At 42.9% G+C, this 22,913-nt stretch overlaps 1 protein-coding gene across 1 annotated transcript; it reads right to left on the bottom strand.

The window, feature by feature from the left end:
* Positions 1–1,333: 1,333 nt before the first annotated feature.
* Positions 1,334–11,672, bottom strand: LOC126272895 (ejaculatory bulb-specific protein 3-like). The gene is made up of 2 exons (XM_049976151.1): positions 11,177–11,672; positions 1,334–1,679 (listed from the first exon to the last, which is right to left on the bottom strand). The coding sequence occupies exons 1-2, from the start codon at positions 11,655–11,657 to the stop codon at positions 1,483–1,485; spliced, it is 678 nt and encodes a 225-aa protein (XP_049832108.1). The 5' UTR covers positions 11,658–11,672; the 3' UTR covers positions 1,334–1,482.
* Between the last annotated feature and the right edge of the window lie 11,241 nt (positions 11,673–22,913).

Genomic DNA, 22,913 nt, shown 5'->3' with positions numbered 1-22,913 from the left:
AAAATGCACGTCCGCATGTATCCCGTGCCACCCAACGTGCTCTAGAAGGTGTAAGTCAACTACCCTGGCCAGCAAGATCTCCGGATCTGTCCCCCATTGAGCATGTTTGGGACTGGATGAAGCGTCGTCTCACGCGGTCTGCACGTCCAGCACGAACGCTGGTCCAACTGAGGCGCCAGGTGGAAATGGCATGGCAAGCCGTTCCACAGGACTACATCCAGCATCTCTACGATCGTCTCCATGGGAGAATTGCAGCCTGCATTGCTGCGAAAGGTGGATATACACTGTACTAGTGCCGACATTATGCATGCCCTGTTGCCTGTGTCTATGTGCCTGTGGTTCTGTCAGTGTGATCATGTGATGTATCTGACCCCAGGAATGTGTCAATAAAGTTTCCCCTTCCTGGGACAATGAATTCACGGTGTTCTTATTTCAATTTCCAGGAGTGTAGTTCTGCAAGGTTCTCAGGAGAATTTCTCTAAAGTTTGGAAGGTAGGAGACGATGTACTGGCAGAAGTAAAGCTGTGAGGAGGGGGCGTGAGTCGTGCTTGGGTAGCTCAGTTGGTAGAGCACTTGCCCGCGAAAGGCAAACGTGCAGAGTTCGAGTCTGGGTCCAGCACACAGTTTTAATCTGCCAGGAAATTTCATATCAGCGCACACTCCGCTGCAGAGTGAAAATCTCATTCTAGCTGCATTTTAATTATAACGGCCTTGTATAATTCACTGGAGTAGGTTGAAAAGTATGAAGAAATCCGTCCACGTTTGAATACTTTAGAGCCGTTCACGTTTGTTGTGGTAGTTATAAATTCCCTGAAATTAATTGTAAAGTGAAAATACATCTGGCGTAAAGGTAATTCAGAAGTAGATATTTACACGGTTTTCTCAAGTCTTTGCAGGAGATTATAAGTTTTTCTCCTTCTGATAAGCTCTTTCTGACTCTTAGTTCTCACTTTGTTCCCAACCATTAGGAGAAGTAAAATTAAAATTTACTCTAAATGTAGGGATAGTTCCCGTTGATTGGTTGGGAGGAGACATTCAGTACTGCTTGTTCTTTGTAGTGTTCTGTTAGGTGAAGTAATCTGTTATGACTGATGCTACTTATAGAATTATTGTTATTCTGTTTATCATTGTTACCTGCATTTCGACATTTTCTGTCTCGATAAACCCGATATTTCTTTTTTTTTATACAAATAGTTCTTGATATTTAACATGATGATCAAGGACTGAGTGTCGTAAGGCCTAAATATAGGTAAATATGTATGCAATGAACTATCAGCTAATCGTGGTATAGTTTGGTGAAAATACCATTAAATGAAAACAAGGTAACACAGAGTTTCAAATAACGTTCGAAACAAACGGTTTTATTTCCCTTTCAGAGCAGTCTTCTATAAGTACAGGGGTGTCAAACAGTCTTCGATGTGTGCCCGCCCGTCGCTAGGAGTGGACGCCCTCGCCCTCGCCCTCGCCCTTGAGCCCCCGCGCTCAGACGATGATGCCCTTCTCCCTCCACCGGTCTCCGTACTTGGCGAGCGCTTCGCCGTTGGGGTCGTACTTGGCCAGCAGCTGCTTCATCTCCTCCGGCTTGTTCTTGGCGATGTGCGCCATGAACTTGGCCACGGCCGCCTTCTGATTGTCCGAGCACTCGGCGCAGTTCGTCTTCAGCATCTCAGCAATCAGGCCTGTAACATACAAAAAGCTCGATGTCGTAAGCGGCTCTTCTTAGCAACTTTCCTGTGAAACTGTTAATGAGTCAAAGAATTCGGCATTGGCTGTGGTACTTGATTTTTATAATGTGGGAAACATGAAGAGGAGGGTCGTTGAGAAACGAAGAAGACTCAGGGACAGGATACATAAAAGCCATAGAAAATACGCCTCTTGTGATGTGAACTACACTGACGGAAAAAAATTGCAATACCAAAACGTAATTAATATAGAATAATGAAATTTTGGGAATAAATTTCTCTAGGTAACGTACTTCGGTGATGAACACTGCAAGGCAACAAGTTAATTTAAGTGTGAAGCCGTTGCAAATGTGAAATGCTGGTACATTAATGACCAGGATAGCGGCCAGAATGTTAAATGTAAGCACGTAAAAGTGCTTGCATGAGTTGTGTAGGTGCCATATGTCAGTTTGTGGGATAGAGTTCCGTGTCTGTTGCACTTGGTCGATCAATACAAGGACGGTTTATGCTGTTTATGGATGACGCCGGAGTTGCCGTCCGATGATGTTCCATATGTATTCGATCAGAGGTAGATAGGTGATCGAGCAGGCCAAGGCAACGGTTCAGCACTCTACAGAGCAGGTCGGGTTACAACAGCGGTATGTGGGCGAGAGTTATCCTACCACCTGTAATACTGTTCGTGAGTAACAGCTCAGCAGTCCGAGTCACCACACTGACATACAAGTTTGCCGCAAGGGTGTGTGGCATAACCAAGAGATTCCTGCTGTCGTACTAAACCGAACACCAGACCATAATTCCAGGAGCAGATCCAGTGTGTTTCGCACCCAGACAGGTTGGCTGCAGGCTAACTGGCCTCCTTTTAACCAACACACTGCCGTCTCTGACACCGAGGCACTACCAGTTTTCATCAGAAAAAACAACAAACCTCCACGTAGCCTTCCAATGAGCTCTCGCCTGACCCCACATTAAAGATCTGGTGTATGTACCGCCTCTACCACGTGATTGCAGCAGAGCTCCGGGAGAGAATAAGGGAAGCGACTGCCACAGTCGGTAATGCCATGCTGGGACGGGTGCGGCAAGAATTCGATTAGCGTATTGATATCTCCAGGGTCACTCATAGTTCGCACGTGGAATGTTTGTAAAACAAAACAACAACAAAAACAATAAAAACCTCAGAGTTTCTCTTGGAAATGAGATTCGTATGACTTATGTAAAATGTTCAGCTCTTGTGCAATAAATAATTGAAAGTGTTCCCGGACCTTATGTACACCCTGTATATGGCCATGACGAGAGGATTGTCTAAACTGCATGATTTCTGCCCTTTAAAAGTCGTTCTGCAGTCATTCTTTCACGGAATAAATTCTACTTCGGCCATGAACTCACTGTCTACGCGAATTTTGAAACTTTCAAAATAAAAAAATTTAATGTTTAATGAATAAAACTGTTGTGTCCAGCATGAATGTAGCTGCAGTATATAGGACACGCATTACGTAAATGATAATTCTTCTGACTGGTCTGATGGAGCCCGCCACGAATTCCTCTCCTGTGCCAACCTCTACACCTCAGAGTAGTAGCACTCGCGACCTATGTCTTCTTCAGTTATTTGCTGGATGTATTCCAATCTCTGTCTTGCCTCTATAGTTTTTGCTCTCTACAACTCTCGGCAGTATCACGATGGAAGTCATTCCCTCATGTGTTAACAGATGTCCTATAATCCTGTCCTTTCTTCTTGTCAGTGATTTCCACATATTCCTTTCCTCTTCGATTCTGCGCAGAAGCTCTTCATTCGTTATCTCATCAGTCCACCTAATTTTCAACATTCAAATGTAGCACCATATTCCCAATGTTTCGTTTCTCTTCTGTTCCGGTTTTCCCACAGTCCATGTTTCACTACCATACAACTCTGTGTTCCAAACGTACTTTCTCAGAAAGTTCTTCCTCAATTTAATGCCTATGTTTGATACCAGTAGACTTCTCTTGGCCAGAAATGCCCTTTCTGCCAGTGCTAGTCTGCTTCTGATATCCTCTTCGTTCCGTCCGTCAGTGGTTATTTTCCTGCCCAGGTAGCAGAATTCCTTAAATTCATCTACTTCTCGACCATCAGACCTGATGTTAAGTTTCTCTCTGTTCTGGTTTCTGCTACTTCTCATTAATTTAGTATTTCTTCTATTTTCTCTCAACCCATATTCTGTACTCGTTGGGCTTTAAAGCGCATGATGAATGAAACTGTTGTATCCAGCATGAATATAATTGTAGTCTATAACACACGCATAACGTAAATGATGTAGAAATAATTAATTGGAACTAGTGTTACTAGAACAAAGGAAACAAAGGGGTGTAACCTAACCATTAAGCAGATTCCCTGCTATGGAACTAGCACACTTTGTTATTTGAATTAGGGTGCAGAAATTAATTACTTTCTCAGATGCCACTTCGTAATCTTTTATGCTTTTTGCGGTTTTCTCAAAAATACGCTTGTTATAATCGTAGAGAGAACTCGTCTTGTGGTTAAAAGAGCAAAACTTAGTTAAATGAGTTCTCTCTGTGTGCTATTAATGTGCTGCAATTCCAGTGACCAGTAAACGGGCCGTATTAATGAGAGAACTATATAGTATCTTACAGGTTAGCCACTTTTACAGTATGAAAGAAAACTTGAAGACATAAAATCAATAGGTTACGTGGCATATTATAGTTAATTGATAACCTTACGAAATAATATGTTTTGATACACGTCGTTGTTCAGAATACCATTTGTTGTTAACAATTTGTCTGGAATTGAAAGCAATAGGCATATTCACAAATACGATACAACATGGATATATGAACTGCGATGTCCTCTGACGAGTATGTGATTTTGCTTCTGAAAGGACAGTAATATACAAGAACCAAAAGGTGACTTTTCCATGGTGTTAAACAACTTTCCCATTTGCAATCGTCAGACGTGACAATGGTTTTCAGCTTTCATTCCCTACCGTAGAGGTCAGGGCAGGCTTTTGTAGAACCTGGTTTCTTTGAAGCACTGCTACATATCTGGAAGTGTGCCAGTGGGGTTCGAAGTTAAAATATTCGAAATGTAATTACCTATTCCAGTATTCTGGTTCGTGTGTGTGTGTGTGTGTGTGTGTGTTTTATGTAATACAATCATTCCCCTTCTCCGTGCCCCTCTCTGTTCCATCACGGATGAACCACTGGATGAAAGATTGTCGGTACTATGTGGAAACCCACGGGTTTACTTTATTTTACTCGTGATTCTGGCGCGAGGAGCTCAAAAATTTAAGAGTTAGGCTCTGAATAATACATAGTGCCATTCATGTCGGAGTTGAAAGAGAATTTGTGTTAATTTTTCACGTTGATTAGGCACACCGCTCTCAAAGCACGTAGCTCTTGTTTGGATATTATTTAGTATTGATCCTAGAGCGAGCACTGGTACTCGAAGACAATTTTTTTGTGCTACCTCCATTATGGGTGAATTTTATTTACTTATATTATTCCGATAAACCTATAGCATGTTTATGTGATATTTCCGTTTAAAACTATTCGGACAGTTACTGCTATATCTATCTATTCGTAATGAGCTAAGGGAACATGTAATCAAGCGATGTCGTGTCTGTTAATCTGTTTACATTCGTGGTATTACTTTTAGCTATGTTGAGAACCAAGTGCATGTCCGGGAACCAGGTGCTGGTCATATATCGCAAGAAGCAAGGCCTGAGTGTTTTGTTCATGAGGTACATAGCACACTTCTTTCGTTTCTAAATATCTCTCCGTATTAAAAAGGAAGTAGTGGGCAGTATGAGTGGGTGTCCTAGAGGGACCAAGGTATCTGTCTAGTCGTCCGTAAAGGTAGACCGAAATTTTGAATGTTTCAAATGGTTCAGATGGCTCTGAGCACTATGCGACTTAACTTCTGAGGTCATCAGTCGCCTAGAACTTAAAATTAATTAAATCTAACTAACCTAAGGACATCACACACATACATGCCCGAGGCAGGATTCGAACCTGCGACCTCAGCGGTCGCTCGGTTCCAGACTTTAGCGCCTAGAACCGCACGGCCAATCAGGCCGGCTTTTAAATGATAATCTGTCTAAGGAAAGACGGTGTTTCATACGCAGTAGTACTGTTTCTAGACTCCGATTGATGTAAGTTCTTTGAGATGACACATTCCTTAACACATACATATTCTTGACTTAAAAGATTGTCAGTGCTACGCGCTTATCAGACAGTGTACACGTGCTTGATGAGGTTAATTAGAAGAGATAAGAAACCAAATAAATTGTTCAAAGAACTGATGGGTTTGGAATATGTAATCTTAAATGCATTGGAAATTAAACAGAAGTTGGCTTTTGAAAGCATTCAGTGCCAACTCTGAGGCATTGAGCTGAAAATAGTAACACATGGAAAAATCTAGGAAGGCATTATCTTATAGCGTAGGTCAAATGTCTGTTATTTCCATTGAAAGCATAATTTTCATCGTAAATATGATCTATGTAACTCTTGACTAAGCCAAACAGAGGCCAAGTCACTTTTTTAGCAGAAGTAGCTCATAAGGAAATTATTTCTCCTTTGTTTCTTCAATCACCATCTATATATAGAAAGCTTTTGAGCCTCGTTTTTTGTAGTACGGTACTAGACATGTGATATCACAAGTTACGACTCTGAAAGTGGTTTTTACAAGTACAGTGGATTGTGTAGAATGAAATGTGATTCAGCCCTTGCTGCATGAAAATGTAACATCCAGTAGTTGAATCCTTCACCGAGAGATAATGTATGCGGTAATGATCTGTGTGTCCAATGGTCCACGGCATCATTCACCCACCGTATGACAAGGTAGAACCCATCATTTAGCCGAGGCTTCACTATTTGGAAGTCATCGTCAGTGTTCAGAAGGATCACGTACAGTGCCTAGGATTACGTAACTACATTGGCAGATCCTTTTTAGCAAAAGGATGAAACATCGCCGGCCGGAGTGGCTGAGCGGTTCTAGGCGCTACAGTCTGAAACCACGCGACCGCTAATGTCGCAGGTTCGAATCCTGCCTCGGGCATGGATGATTGTGCTGTCCTTAGGTTAGTTAGGTTTAAGTAGTTCTAAGTTATAGGGGACTTATGACCAAAGCAGTTAAGTCCCATAGTGCTCTGAGCCATTTGAACCATTTTTGATGAAATGTCGCATCGTCCCAGGCCGTACAGTTAACAGATTGCAATTTTATTGAGCCTTTGTTGACTACATTGAAGGGCAAGTGTGTTACTTGAAGTTGCTGCTATTTTTCTGGATTAATGGCATTAGATACCCTTATAAGTCATACAGTACCTGCATCTATCCGTTCTGAGAAGATTGGAACCTGTTTTGAATGACAACTGTTTCCTACACCGTATTAGGTGTAGAGAGTAAAACTAAAGTAGGGAAACAACAGCTGTAACTGGTTTCCTGTCGAACATTGTAGACGTGTATGCATGTATACGGTTAATAGCGTCCATCTTCCCATCGTTGCTGTTGCTAAATGTAGTGTGTGTGATAAACGTTTTATTTCCCAGATAACGTTCGTGTTCTTTCTGTCTGAGAAGCCTTTTTGAATTAAAGAAAATATTCTCAACTGATTTATGGCAATGTGCACGTCTGAACAATTATACTTTGTTGTATGCTTGGTACTTAAATAACTATGTCCTTGTATAACCATTAAAAATATAAACACGACTCTTCACTTTACACATACTTGCCACAGTCAACAGTGGCGATATAATGAAGACACCTGACACTAAGTAAGTCAAAGTTTTGTCGATTAAACAGGGAGCCACTTGTGTAAATAAAAACACGTGTAGCTGTCCTGCTTCATTTTTCATTTCAAAGAATCGAGTCTTCAAGTATTTCTGGATACTAGACCTGTTATCTTTCTTTCCACAAATCTGGGTCGGATGAGTTTTGTTTGACACAGTTTCGAACTTGTGGCCAACTTTAAATCCCAAGAGTGAAAAGTGTCAGGATTCGACGAGGATTCCAAGGGCCCCATAAAACAGACCATCGTAGCGAGCTACATCGATTCATACAAAGACGTGACAACGATTATTCAAACTTAACGATGAATGGAAACAAAATATCGATGAGTTTTAGAGATGCTTCTCCGAAGATTAACTATTATAGTAGAGATTATATACTACAAAGTCCATAGCTAACTTGTTTGTAACTAGCAGAGATAAGCATCCGACGACACAACGCTTTGTCAAGGACCTCTTGCGTCTCCATGTGTTACCCCTCAGTGACAATCCCATGGAGCCATTTTTCAACAGCATAATGCTCATCCACACATAAAATATGCTTCTATGATCCGTCTGTTCGAATCTGAAGTACTCCTGCGCACAACAAAATCCCGAGATCTGCCCCCAATAGAACGTGTGTGACACCAGCTCGAACGTCTAGTCACAGTGTCAGTATCCAGAATATCCAGCAGCAGTTACGAAAGTTACCGTCCGCCTTGCTACATCGAAAGATACGATGGTTTTATGAGACCGAATCAGCGCATCGTCCAGGGCAAAAGTATTGGAATGTCACACCGATCAGTGGGTTCGTACTGTTATGTTCTTTGTTGATTTGGTTCGATTTTGTAAACACTGGCATGACGTCAGATACCCTTCTTGACGCTTTAGATTTTTTGACACACAGTGTACATTTTCAGAGTGGTACACAACTAGTAATGTTGCGTTTTTGTGGCCTTGAATCGGAAGACTTGTTTGATATACCTCTCCTTGCTACTCTGTCCTGTGCAAGCCTTTTCATCTCCGAATGACTAATGCAACATACATCGTTCTGAATCTGCTTATTGTGTTCATCTTTCATCTTTTGCTCTCCCTCCGCAGCCCCCCCCCCCCTCCACACACACACACACACACACACACACACACACACACACACACACACACACACACACACAGTAGTAAATCGGTACTCCCTTGATGTCTCAGGATGCGTATATCAACCGATCCCATCTTCTGGTCAGTTTATGGCATAAGTTCTTTTCCCCCCAATTCTATTCGGTATCTTCTCACTAGTTACGTGACCTATCCATCTGCTCTTCAGCTTTCTTCTGTGGCATCAAATTTCAAAAATCTCCTATTTTCTTCTCGTCTAAACTGTTTACCGTCGATGTTTCACTTCCATACATGCCTACACTCCTTACAAATACTTTCAGGAAAGACTTTCTAACACTTAAATCTATATTCGAGGTTAACAAATTTCTCTTCTTCAGAAAAGCTTTCCTTGTCATTGCCAGTCTACATTTTATATATCTCTACTTCGGCCATCTTCAGTTATTTTGCTGCCCAAATAACAAAACTCATAAACTACTGTAAGTGTATCGTTTTCTAATCTAATTCTCTCAGCATCAACTGATTTAATTTGACTGTATTACTTTACCCACGCTTCGCTTATTTTGTTTCTACATCCTCCTTTCAAGACACTGCCCGTTTCATTAAATTGCTCTTACAAGTGCTTTGCAGTCTCTCAATTACAATATCATTGGTAAACGACAAAGTTTTTATTTCTTCTCCCTGAACTTTAAGTCGTACTTCTAATTTTTCTTTGCTTTCCTTTACTGCTTGCTCAGCTTACAGATTGAATAAAATCGGTGACTGCCTACAATCCTATCTCACGCCTTCTCAACCACTGCTTCCCTTTTACGCTCCTCGACTGCTTTAATTGGCTTCTGGTTTCTGTAAATAGCCTTTCGCCCTGTATATTACCCTGCTGTCTTCAGAATCTCAAAGAGAGTATTCCAGCTAGCGATGAAGTTATAAAAATACATTTCTTTCTCTTCAGCTGATCGCGAATAACATTCGAAAAATGTGATCGTCCGAAACTAAGCAAAAGGATTCCGGGGGAATGAGGCAGTTCTACCAGATGTCTTCATCAATCAGGTACCAGCTGAGTAATTACCATATACACGATAGATCAGGTTCGATGCAGTTATGAGGAAAACAGAAAAGGAGAGAGTTTCGAGTACAATTGCTAATATCTACTATAAGGAGAAATGGAAATACTGGGCACAAAATTTTGAAGGGGGATTAAAATTGAGGGAGACGAAATTTAAACTTTGAAATTAGCCGATGACATTATAATTCTGTGAGGGACAACAAAGGACATGAATGAGCAGCTGAACTGAATGTTTAATGCCTTGAGAAAGAGACTGCAATAGGAACATCAACAAATGTGGAGCAATTGTAACGTAATGTAGTAGAATTATAACAGGCGAATTTCAGATTTTGATTAGGTAATGAGGAACTAAAAGTAGTAGACGAGTTTTGTTATATGTGCTGCAAAACTGCTGATGACGGCGGAAGCAGAGAGTATATACAATCTGGAAGTACCAACAAAAGCACTTCTAAAAAGAGGGAATTTACTATAATCGCATATAAAGCTTCCTAAAGTTTTTGTTCGATTATTCTGTGAATTGTTTCACCCGAGACGTTATGTTTTGGCAGAACTATCAAATTTTTACTGGATGAGTACCACAATTTTTAAAGGTAATATACTATTGGAAGGAAAATCAGCTTTGGCCATATTTTGTTGTTTTATTGTCAGCAAAATCGATTTTTCTTAGTGCTGTAATATACAATTAAAATTGGTAGGCACTGGTATCAAGCTACAACCACAAGCTTAGAGCGATCACATAAACTCTATGTGATCGCTCTAAGCTTGTGATTATAGATTGATACCTGTGTCTACCAATTTTAATTGTATATTACAGCACTGAGACCGAAAATCGATTTTGCTGACAATAAAACAACAAAATACGGCCAATGCTGAATTTCCTTCCAATTCCATCCACTACTTGGTCGTGGTGCACACAGCACGCCATAGAGTGGCCAATCAATAATATACTACTATTTATTGATAGGCGATGACAGATTGCATTTTAACATTGTAGACATGTGGTATTTACCATGATAAAGTTGAAAAGTTTTGCCAAATAACGAACTCTCGGTTGAGCTAGTCACAGTATAATAAAACAAAAGCTTCATGCAGCCTCAAGTGATTATTCTCAACGAAATTACTATGCTGCAGGTATTTGAGATATATTTAAATATTAGGAATAATTTTTGAAGGTATTTGTTTGGCATTACCTTGCAGGGTAGTGAAAAGTGGATGAGAAATTTGTTCCGCAGTTAAGATTTTGAAATATAGTGCCACAGAAGAATGTTGATGGTTAGACGGTTAGATCGGTTAAGTAATGATAAGTTACTGAACCGAACTGGAGTGGAAACATTTCTATTGTATGACTATTGATAGGAGAAATATTGAGACATCGAGAAATAATCGTTGTGGTAATGAAGGGAAACGCGGAGGTAACAATTGTGGAGGGTGATCGATGCTTGACTTCGTAAGAACGTTCGAATACATGCGTTAGTTACACAGACGCGAAGAGGCTTGCTCGGGATAAGATTACCGTGGAGAGAAGCATCAAAGCAGTCTTCGGACAGAAGACCTGCTGGAAAGCTACTTACCCTTGATGACCTTGGCGCGGGTGTTGCAGCTGTCGTCGGTGTCGCTGAGGAAGCACTTGACGGCCGCGTCTACCCTCTCCGGATCTGCGAGCACGGCGTCGACGTCGATGTTCTCCAGCTGGGAGAGCAGCGGGTTCTCCGACGCGGCCAGCGCCGCGAGCGCGCAGAGGAGGATTACCAGTGAACGGGCCATGTTGCAGAGCGTCTGCGGGCTGTCTCGCCGGTCTGCAGGCGACTCAGCGGGCAACGCTCTTATAGCCGCCGCCTTGACCCCCACCGCCGCCGCCGGCGGTCGCCATTCCGAGAAACGAGAGCGCGCCAGGGGCCGGCAACCTCTACCAGCGGCGGGAGGCGGGAGGCGTGGGGCGTGCAGATGCCGATTTGCGAGGACTGCCGCTCTGCCGCCGGGCTCGCAACGAGTTCTCCGGAAACCCTGCCACAGCTGTAGAGTCAGGAGGGGCAACATGCCAACGAGCGACATTACCCTCTATTGCAGTGGTGGACAAACGTCGCACGCGGCTCATGAGCGCACAGCGCTGCACGTGTGCTACTCGCGTGCAATCGTCGACCAGGTCAGTGGCGACAGCCGGCAGGTTGCGGCAGTGTAGTGCCAGCCTAAGCTGTGGACGTTGATGTGAAGCGACCACTATGTAGCGAACGTTGTATTTCAAGAACCGGAAAATGCAGAGTGAAAGAAGGAAACGGAGAGTGGAAATTTACTATCTTTTAATAAATAATGGGGGAATCATTTTTTCTTTGTGCGAAAACGTGAAAATCCGAAATGTTTAATATGTGGCACTATTCTCGCTGGTCAACGGAAGTTTAGTATTGAAGGACATTATAATAAATTTCACAAGGACGCGTACATTTTATTGTCGGATTCTGAGCGGATGGGTAAATTGACTGAGCTTAAGAAGAGCGATCTGACGATACCTGATGAATCTGTCGTAGTTGACCGGCCAGAGTGGCCGGGCGGGTCTAGGCACTACAGTCTGGAACCTCGCGACCGCTGCGGTCGCAGGTTCGAATCCTGCCTCTGGCATGGGTGTGTGTGATGTCCTTAGGTTAGTTAGGTTTCAGTAGTTCTAAGTTCTAGGGGACTGATGACCACAGCAAATAAGGCCCATAGTGCTCAGAGCCATTTGAATTTGTCGTAGCTGCTGTTGTCACGAGAGATCTGCGACTTTCTTTCGGCATGTCTCCCATCGAACTGATTTAACATTTTATGGAGCACTGTTTTAAATTTTTCAGGATGGCAACAATAATAGCCCAGCGGTATGTGCAAGTTATAAGACTGCGCTTAATATAGCGAGAGCTGGAAAACCATTTGCTGAATTAATAAGTCTCGGTTAAGAGCAAACATCACTGATGAAAATTTACGTAACTGTTTGCGTTTGTCTGTATGTAGAAATTTTGTTCCAGGTATTAAACGTATTGTAAACTCCACCTGTCATAATTAAATAAAACGTATCAGACATAATAGGTACTCTTTCAAACCATGATTTCTTTCAAACACTCCTGCTAACCTTATTCATTCACTCAATAAAGCAAGCTAGGCAACAAAACGCATTACAGAGGAAGGAGCGGACGGAAGGTATGGTGGGGATGGGAGAAAAGCGAGTGCACGGCTTGCCCCTGTGTGCACGCAGAACACCTGTTAACTGCACGCGTGCCAGTGCACTGCACACGTGCAGGGTTCCTGCCCGCCCCTGGTCAATTGTGTCGGTGCATCAGTTCGTAGCGTCCTTCTACAAGTTCAGTAAACACAGTAGATTCAAGTAACAGACTTTATTCATTAATAATATAGTCTCCTTTACTATTTACAACAGTCTGACAACGCAGGGGAAACTTTTCGAGCAAACAACTGTAGAAATCGCGTGTTTTTGAGGCGAAGAAATCGTCGAGTTATGTTCTGAGCGCAGTTCCATCCGGAAAGGAAGTTTCTTGAAGGCTGTTCGACAGAGAGCGGAAAACGTGAAAATCTGAAGGCGCAAGCACTCGTGAACAAAGCGCGTGCGGAATGTTTTCTCAATCCCACTCCTATATAGTTCCGAGCGCAGGTCCATCCGGAAACGAAGTTTCTTGAAGGCTGTTCGACAGAGAGCGGAAATCGTGAAAATCTGAAGGCGCAAGCTCTCGTGAACAAGGTGGGTGCGGAATGTTTTCCCAATCCCACTCCTATATAGAGTTTTATTTCAGTCTAGCAGAATGCGGGAGAGCCTTATTGTGGAGTAGCATCACTTCACGCACTCTTCCTGGTGATTGGTCTTAAGCTGCGTCTGCAAGACGTCTCAGTTGTTCGCAATAAACGTCGGTACTGACAGTTTCAACCTCGAGGAAGCCATCACTGTTATACCAAATGCATAACATCCTTTGTGGATGAACGCAGTTCTTTCTACGGGGAGTTGCTGCTTTGTTTTGGCTCCACCATTCCCTCCTTTTCCATATGGTAGCATAAAGACACCATTTCTCGTCACCGGTATAGATACAGCAAAGGAATGGTAAAATGAACGAACGAGAAGTATAAAACTTTAGGGATATATAGACTGTATCAGAGATACCAGAGCTGTAACCATAAATGTAATCTCTAAGTGGACGAAGACCATCGACATAAGTGATTATATAAAACATTGTACGACGGTCCTCGATCTCATTTTCTGACCTCGTTTTTTGTTTATTTTGTTCGCTCGATTTGTTAGGTCCTTCGATTCCGAAATGCGCCGCCTTTGATAGATGTTACTTTAGTTGGGTTTTCAGCCTTAATACCTGCCTGGAGAATAATGTTCAATAAGATTCTGGAAATAATTAAATGTATATTAATCATATAAATGTATTACGTTCATAGACAATATCTGTTTTTTGGTTTCCCCGTCATAGCAATTAAGTAGTAGCTGCGATGACCATATGTAAGTGTGTGTGTCAATTACTTTGAAAATATATTGTTAAATGCATTTTTATTTCATTTAAAATACCACACCTTTGCTTACAAAATTAGTAATTGTGGAATAATTAATTACGGAAGTTTTTCTTTTGGTCCGGGTAACTTTAAAGAGACAATTGACGCGCAGCTATCTTTTGTCTTTAAATTCCGATAAAACCTGCAACCATTTTTACATAACGAAGTCCAATTATGAAGTACGTATTCTTTTCCAAAGGAAACACCATTAAATTTCATAGTCAGTTTATGGATTACCAAAACACTCCGATCGAAGATAACTGTGTGCCGTAGCTATTTTAAAGTTGCTATTGAAACTGTATAGTGATTTTGCGTAAAAAATTAACAATAGAATCAAAGAAACTATATTTCATGAAAAGGGGTCCCAGTTATCCTTAACGCTGCCTTCATTGTTAATTATTTCAAGTCAGATTTTACAGAAGGTTCATTTAAAGAGAGGCCATGACGTTAACGCGGTACGTATTTTTGAAGCTACTCTGCTGTATGCAAATGCTGCAAGGTGGTGGAATAATCACAGTTCATACGATTTGCCACTTCTCGAGTACAATAATGTGGATCATTGTGGAATAATGCGTTTAAACGGCTTCATCGTAGCCCGAAATTCTTGCCGGCTGGTGTAGCCGAGCGGTTCTAGGCGCTTCAGTCTGGAACCGCGCGACCGCTACGGTCGCAAGTTCGAATCGTGCCTCAGGCATGGATGTCTGTGATATCCTTAAGTTAGTTAGGTTTAAGTAGTTCTACGTTCTAGGGGACTGGTGACCTCAGATGTTAAGTCGCATGGTGCTCTGAGCCATTTGCACCATTTGAACCCGAAGGTCTTCGTGAATGTGGAGAATCACTAATGTCAAAACGATTCTCCTTAAAACGAGAAAACTATTTTCTTGTCGTGCTCTGTCCAATGCAATTATCGCTGTACACGGCGCAAATATTTCTGGCTGCCTCGGTTACTGCCACCGGTCTATTAAACTTAAATAGAACCATATGTCCAAAATGTCTGATTTCTCCACTTGGCACTACATTCTAGCGTCCACAGCTTCTCTCAGCATCTCGAAATGACAAAATGACAATATGTAAAGGCAAATAGGATCAGTGAACTACCCATAAGAAATGACAATCGATAAGTAAACCAATAGGAACCGGAATATGAACATCCAAAACAAATACGATACAAACTTATGCACCAACCTTATACAAGCGTACTGGGCAAACCGTCTTACAGTGACGGAGACTGCCTCTAGTATCATTTGCCCCTTTCCTTCTCCATTCGCAAATATTTCGTAGCAGTAACAATAATATTTAATAAGTTTCATTGTTCTCTTACAATTTAGCACAGTTAATGTAACATTTTTAATTTGTGCAATGTATATGCTTTGATACAATAATGGCTAAAAGAATTAATGAAAGAGATATCAAAATATGAACATACAAATTATTAATTTGCAAAAACAAGTGTTTTTGTATCACTCATGCGAAATCTGTTACACTCCATATTCGTGATTCCTGGTAGTATGCTGGAAGATCGTTGCCACTGTGTTTTTCTGGATAGGCGATCGGTGTAGAGAGATTTCTCATTCGTCCGGCTGCTTCAGCTTTGCCTTGCTTTATTGCTGCGACTTCATGTTTCTGGCAGCCCAACGGTTTTTTTTCCACCTAAGTGTGCATTTCAATATTATTGGAGTACATTAATTGCCGTATCGTACTAAGTTGTCTGTAAAAATTTGTCTATGCATCTATTTTTTGATCTATTGAAAATTTTTTTTCGTATTACTAGGGTTGTCGAAGCGTTCAAAATTTGTTTCATCGGCCTTCCGTGCATGCTGGTGGCATGATGACATATAGACATGATTTGCCTGCGTTACTGAATGTAATTTAAATATCTTCTTGTATAGGATTTTGTTGTATTTGGGACATGCATTTTAAAACGCTTGTTACTCACTTATAGAAACTGAAAAAGAGGGAAACACAGAAAATACACAGAAGAGCCAAAGAAACTGGTACACCTGCCTAATATCATATAGGGCCTCCGCAAGCACGCAGAAGCGCGGCAAACACGTCGTGTCATGGACTCCACTAATGTCTGAAATAGTGTTGGAGGGAATTGACACCATGAATACTGCAGGGGGTCCATAAATCCATAAGAGTACGAGAGGATGGAGATCTCTTCTGAACAGCACATTGTAAGGCATCCCGGATATGCTCTATAATGTTCACATCTGGGGAGTTATGTAGTCAGCGGAAGTGTTTAAACTCAGTAGACTGTTCCAGGAGCCACTCTGTAGCAATTTTGGACCTGTGGGATGTCGCATTGTTCTGCTGGAAATGTCATAAGTCCGTCGGAATGCACAATGGACTTGAATGGAGGCAGTTGATTAGACAGGACGCTTACGTACATGTCACCTATCAGAGTCTTATCTACACGTACCAGGGGTCCCATATAACTCCAACTGCACACGCCCCAAACCATTACAGAAACTCCACGAGCTCGAACAGTCCCCTGCTGACATGCAGGGTCCATGGATTCATGGGGTTGTGTCCATACCCTTTCATGTCCCTCCACTCGACATAATTTGAAACGGAACTCGTCTGCCCAGGCAACATGTTTCCAGTCATCAACAGGCCAATGTCCGTCCTGACGGCCCCAGGCGAGGGATGAGACTTTGTGCCGTGCATTCATCAAGGGTACATGAGTGGGCCTTCGGCTCCGAAAAAAAATATCCATGATGTTTCGTTGCGTGGTTCGCATTCCGATAGTTGCTGATGACCCATCACTGATATCTACAGCAATTTGCGGAAGGGTTGCACTTCTGTCACGTTGAACGATTCTCTTCAGTTGTCGTTGGTCCCGTTCATGCACGATCCTTTCCAGCTGCAGCGATGTTCGAGATTTGATGTTTTATCGTGTTTTATCGGATTCCTGATATTCAAGGCACACTCGTGAAATGGTTGTTCGGGAAAATCCCCACTTCATCGCTACTTCGGAGATGCTATGTCTCATCACTCGTGCGTCGACCATAGCGAGACGTTCAAAATGACATTGTAGCAGCAGTAGCCGATCTAACAACTGCGCCAGACACTTGTTGCCTTATACAGACGTTGCCGACCGTAGCCCCGTATTGTGCCTGTTTACACACACTATGTGATCAAAAGTATCTGGACACCTCCAAAAACATTCGCTTTTCATATTAGCAGCACTGTGATGCCACCTACTGCCAGGTACTCAATATCAGCGACCTCAGTAGTCATTAGACATAGTGAGATAGTAGAATGGGGCCCTCCGATGAAATCACGGACTTCGACTGACTGACTGGGTGTATCTTGTGTCATAGATCTGTATGCGATCTTTACACACTCCTAAACATCCCTAGGTCCACTGTTTCCGATGCGATAGTGATGTGGAAACGTGGAGGAACACATACAGCACAAAAGCGTACAGGCCGACCTCGTCTGCCGACAGTTGAAGAGAGTCGTAATGCGTAATAGGCAGACATCTATCCAGACCATTACACAGGAACTCCAAACTGCATCAGAATCCACTGCAAGTAGTGAGACAGTTAGGCCCAAGGTGAGAAAACTTGAATTTCATGGTCGAGCGGCTGCTCATAAGCCACACATCACGCTGGTTAAAGCCAAACGACGCCTCGCTTGGTGTAAGGAGCGTAAGCATTGGACGGTTGAATGGTGGAAAAACCATTTGCGGAGTGAGGAATAACGCTACACAATGTGGCAATCCGATGACAGGGTGTGGGAATGGTGAACGCCCGATGAACATCATCTGCCAGCGAGTGTAGTGCCAACAGTAAAATTTTGAAGGCGATGGTGTTCTGGTGCGATGGCGTTTTTCATGGAGGGGGCTTACACCCCTTGTTGTTTTGTGTGGCGTTATCACATCAAAGGCCGACATTGATGTTTTAAGCACCTTCATGCTCCCCACTGTTGAAAAGCACTTCGGGGATGGCGATTCCAACACGATGGAGCACTTGTTCGTTGGTTGATTGGTTGTTTCGGGGAAGGAGACCAGAAAGTGAGGTCATCGGTCTCATCGGATTAGGAATGGACGGGGAAGGAAGTCGGCCCTGCCCTTTGAAAGAAACCATCCCGGCATTTGCCTGGACCGATTTAGGGAAATCACGGTAAACCTAAATCAGGATATCCGGACGCGGGATTGAACCATCGTCCTTCCGAATGCGAGTCCAGTGTCTAACCACTGCGCCACCTCGCTCGGTGTCACTTGTTCGTAATGCACGGCCTGCGCAGGATAGTTATACGACAATAACATCCCTGTAATTGACTGACGTGCACGGAGTCCTATCTTGAAACCTACAGAATACCTTTGAGAGGTATTGGAACGCCGACTTCGTGCCAGGCCTCACCGACCGACATCGATACCTACCCTCACTGCAGCACTCCGTGAAGAATGGGCTGCCATTCCACAAGAAACCTTCCAGCACCTGACTGAACTTATGCCTGTGTGAGTGGAAGCTGTCATCAAGGCTAAGCGTTGGCCAACATAATACCGAATCCCAGCATTACCGATGGAGTGTGCCACGAACTTGTATGTCGTTTTCAGCCAGGTGTGCGGATACGTTTGATCTCATAGTGTATCTCTGCATTTCAATACGGATGCTTATACCATTTTCTTTGGCGCTCCAGTGTATATCAATTAATACTGCTGCTAGATGATGCAGTTTCCGTACGTGTCCCTGTCCTAATCTTCCTAATACCTTACTGTCTCAGTTCGTGAATAAAGTTCAGCCATGCACTAATTTGCAATATGTTTTTAACTGGAATAAATAGTCATCTGGCTGTAGTGAAGGATGCAATGCATAGCTTAGTGGTACGTACCTATTCTCATTAGTTATCTTCGTAATTGTCAATGTTTTGTAATGTACAAGTTACTTACTATTTGCTTTCTATTTTTTTAGGGTTTTTTGACATTTAGCTTATCCTCGACACTAGTCATCAAGCACTTAAGAAAATTAATACTGCAACACGGACAGTTCTCTGCAATTTATTGCATAATTTGGTAAACCATACAGTTGCTGACGTAATGCCCTCCTGAAAGCTGGAAATTGCTGAAGACAATAACGTACCAAGGATAACTTTCAAAGAACTTACGAGGGTGAGTCAACTGGAAACCTTAAGTTTGTAATAACAAATCGAAATTTCCCACCGTTCTCCTGTACATTGGTAAGCGTGCTACAAACAGCGTGCATAACGACCTGTAGGTGGCAGCATAGTGCAGATGCACACATACTGTCGCAATAAGATGGCCGCCCCACTTACGACTTACGCCAGGGAGGAACAGCGTTCTGTTATTCGGTTTTTGAGTATTGAAGGTGTGAAACCTATTGAAATTCATCGACGAGTGTGTGACGGTGATGCAAGTCTACATACGGAGTAGGAAGTTCGCAAATGGTGTGACTTTAGTGGAAGATGCTCTTCGTCCTGGTCAGGCACAACGAGTTGTGACTCCACAGAGCATTGCTATAGTTGTAGCCACAGTGAAGGAAAACCGCCGAGTGACACTGAATGACATTGCGGCATGTTTACAGATTAGTCATGGGTCAGCACACCACATTGTGCATGATGTGCTCCAGTTTCACAAAGTGTCTGCGAGGTGGGTGCCGCGGCAGCTGAATCCTGAAATGAGAGAACGACGGGTTGATGCTTGTGAAGAGCTTCTGCGCTTTGAACGAGAAGGTGATGGCTTCCTTGCAAGAATCGTTACTGGGGACGAAACCTAGGTTCACTTCCATTTTGAGTGTCTTCCTCATCCACCATGCTCACCAGATCTTGCCCCAAGTGATTTCCGCATGTTTGGACCATTCAAACACGCAACGGGAGGAAAGAAGTTTCGTTCTGATGAAGAGGTACGCCACGCGGTGCATTAGTGGTTGCACGGACTACCAAACGAATTTTTTTCTAAAGGAATTTATGCACTTTGTAAATGGTGGAAGAGTTGCATTGAAGGTGGGGGAGTTTATGTTGAAAATGATATAGCTTTGTACCACATCTGCAAAATAAATAATATTTTAAAAAATATTTAAGATTTTCATTTGGCTCACACTCGTATATTCATATTAAAATGTAAACTCTTATAATAATCTTTCAGTACACTGAAAATAAAATTTCATGCGGTATTGTAGAATATGATTTGTATTAACATTCATGATTATCATTTTAACCAATTCTGTTTTAACTGAACTTAAGAATCCGTGGATGAGTAACATTTTCGGACTTACCATAATTATCTCTTCCTAGTATGTGCAAAATTTTCAAATATACTTCAGATATGACATAGGAATGCTAACAACTGAAACTAATATTGGTACAGCGAGCTCTCCTGCAAAAATTTAGACACACGCGAAATTACACTAAAAAGGTTCTGTAATTTCATTTGAGATAACTGGTATCGATGGATGCATTGAAGATTACAGAACATGAACCTGGGATCATTACGAACAGTACGATGGTTATTACAGATGAATGCAGTAAGCATGAGAGGTGGCATCAGCCCCCTCTCATATTGCTCTGAGTAATTCGATCTTCCTCTCTAATTGCGTGTGGTGAACAGTCGCTATTCCTTCACACGCGGACTTCCCAATCAGCGTCTCTCGCACCCGGGTGGTCCGGTGACAGGCGGGCTCTGCTGATCTTGAGAGGGTTAAGCCGACGGGTGTGAGGGAGTCGAGTGAATGCTTTCCAGACGCCGACATTGTCAGTAGAGCTGCGGCGACACGCCTGCAGGGGCCTGACGGAGCGGCTGGGCTAGAGATTCCGTTACTTCGCAGAAACTTAGTGAAAACCGTTTCTGGAGGGCTGTCAGCGAGGCGTGGGAAAGACTTGTGTTCCCAGGCAGACTTGGCGAGCAAATTCGAGCGTTTTCTGCAAAATCGTAACTGTGATTATCTTGCTCAGCGCATAGCTCCGTGACGTGGCAAAATCGGAACAGAAATTGGCTTCAAGAATCACCATTGGCGGAAAGCGTAGTGCTTCGGCAATAGAGTGGAATTTTCCGCCGGTTTTCGAGTTAATGGTTGGAACGTTTAATCACGGCCACTGTCGTGGGGTCGGGAATGTTCTGTGTGCGGTTTGTATGGGTGCTCTTGTGAGGGTCGGCTCTCGCCTTTCGGTCGGAGTAGGTTACAACACTGAGCTCTCGCTGCTCTGGACAGCCTGCCTTCCGTTGGCTGTCTAATATACTTTCATTTAATTGTAACTGTTTGACGAAGTTGCTGAAGTTCCGACTTCAACGTAACTTTCCGAGTACAGTTGGCAATTGAGCGTTTTGAGTACAAGCGGCCTATGTTGTCCGTCTTGAGCAGTTACTGTATCGGAGTTACTGTGTGACTTCGCTTGTTAAAATCGGTCACTGTACCGTCAGTGATTGTTTGGCGAGCCTTCTTCGTCTCCCTCTGAGGCGCATTTGTATTGATGGAAAGTCTTTAGTCTGGAACAACCAGACCAGGATAATTTGTTTCGGGCTATACACGCGACATTATCATCACCACGACAGGACGTCGAAGCAACCAGCCATCGCTTCCGGTACGCAGATCGTGTCCTTGCAGTTAAGAAGACAGCTTGGTAATGTATGTCCACAGCACCGGCAGATTTAGAGAATTTGCACTGTGATACTCAGAGCTCAGCAGAGCGCGCCGCTTCTCGTCTTTTCTTACGTGGTTCTGTTTTGGATGTTCACTGTCTGAGTTCTCAATACTGTAGCAGCAATTAATGTTGGGTTGGCTGGGTTTTTCTCTTAAGATTTGAGTTGCAAGGAATTGGCTCCACATACTATTTCGTCATAAATGTCACAATCTAGTTTATGGACAACTTCACCTTGTATCCAATTTGATCTAATTTGATGTATTGTAAATGTTTCATGTGTTTTCTTTATGATTTTGAGTTTAGTCATAATAAATCAAATTTGTATTTGGACAGAACTTTCATTCTGTTAATCGGTAGAGCAACCCTTTCATTTCTCACTACGTTACTGAAACTTTCCTTTACTTAATTAATATCTATCAAATTAAATTATTGCAGGATCGATTACAGTCAGGTCGCGTTCCTTTTTAATCCATGTGCAACAGCAAAAGTCGGAGTTAGAATAGGGGGGGGGGGGGCTTGGAGCATCATTTATATATGAAGATTCTAGAAGAATTTAGTGTCAAATACACTGCTAGCCGCGGCACCTCGCAAGCAGATTAAGATGTAGCTTGCAGTAGTTGGCGATGAAGAGGCTTTCACAGGATAGAGTAGCATGAGGAGCTGCATCAAACCAGTCTTTGGACTGAAGACAGGTACAGAAACAACACCCATCATCACCATCTTTCTCCACATCCGTGCCCCTTCATATTTCATCCATGATTGTGTGCTGCTTTCTCCTCAAGATGTTCTCTGACAGCTTGAGTGGCAGCCGCTACGGTGCCTCCACTGAACCCTGTTATCTTCCCTTATGCGCAGATTTGTGAAAGAAGAAGTGTATATTATCCGAGTTACTGGTGTAGCAGATCTACGTGACCGACTTTCGAGTTCGCAGAACTGGTCTCGCCAGAGACAGCTCATTGCCTAGGCCAGGGTGATCCAGTTCGAGTTCCTACCGGCCACTTGCCAGCTAGAGCCCCCCGGCCTGTTTGCGGCATAGGGGTCTCATGCGCTGCTCGAATACGGCCTAGTGAGCAAGATACGTCTTAGGGAATGTGAGTGCAACAGGCTGCATTTGGTAGAAAGAAAATTAATTTAAGACAAAAAACGTGAATCGTATTTTCCGTCTAAAACAAAAAA

This window comes from Schistocerca gregaria, chromosome 5 (genome assembly GCF_023897955.1).
Source record: "Schistocerca gregaria isolate iqSchGreg1 chromosome 5, iqSchGreg1.2, whole genome shotgun sequence".
Classification (NCBI taxonomy): domain Eukaryota; kingdom Metazoa; phylum Arthropoda; class Insecta; order Orthoptera; family Acrididae; genus Schistocerca; species Schistocerca gregaria.
The sequence above is the reverse complement of the archived record's forward strand: the minus strand, read 5'-3'. Positions and strand labels throughout refer to the sequence as shown.

What these genes read in the sequence shown, in the direction of transcription:
- LOC126272895 (XM_049976151.1), bottom strand. Translation starts at nt 11,657, where the DNA reads ATGTCGCTCGTTGGCATGTTGCCCCTCCTGACTCTACAGCTGTGGCAG. An exon ending in CCGCGCCAAGGTCATCAAGG is followed by an intron (nt 1,680 to 11,176) that starts GTAAGTAGCTTT and finishes TGTATGTTACAG; the next exon opens with GCCTGATTGCTGAGATGCTG.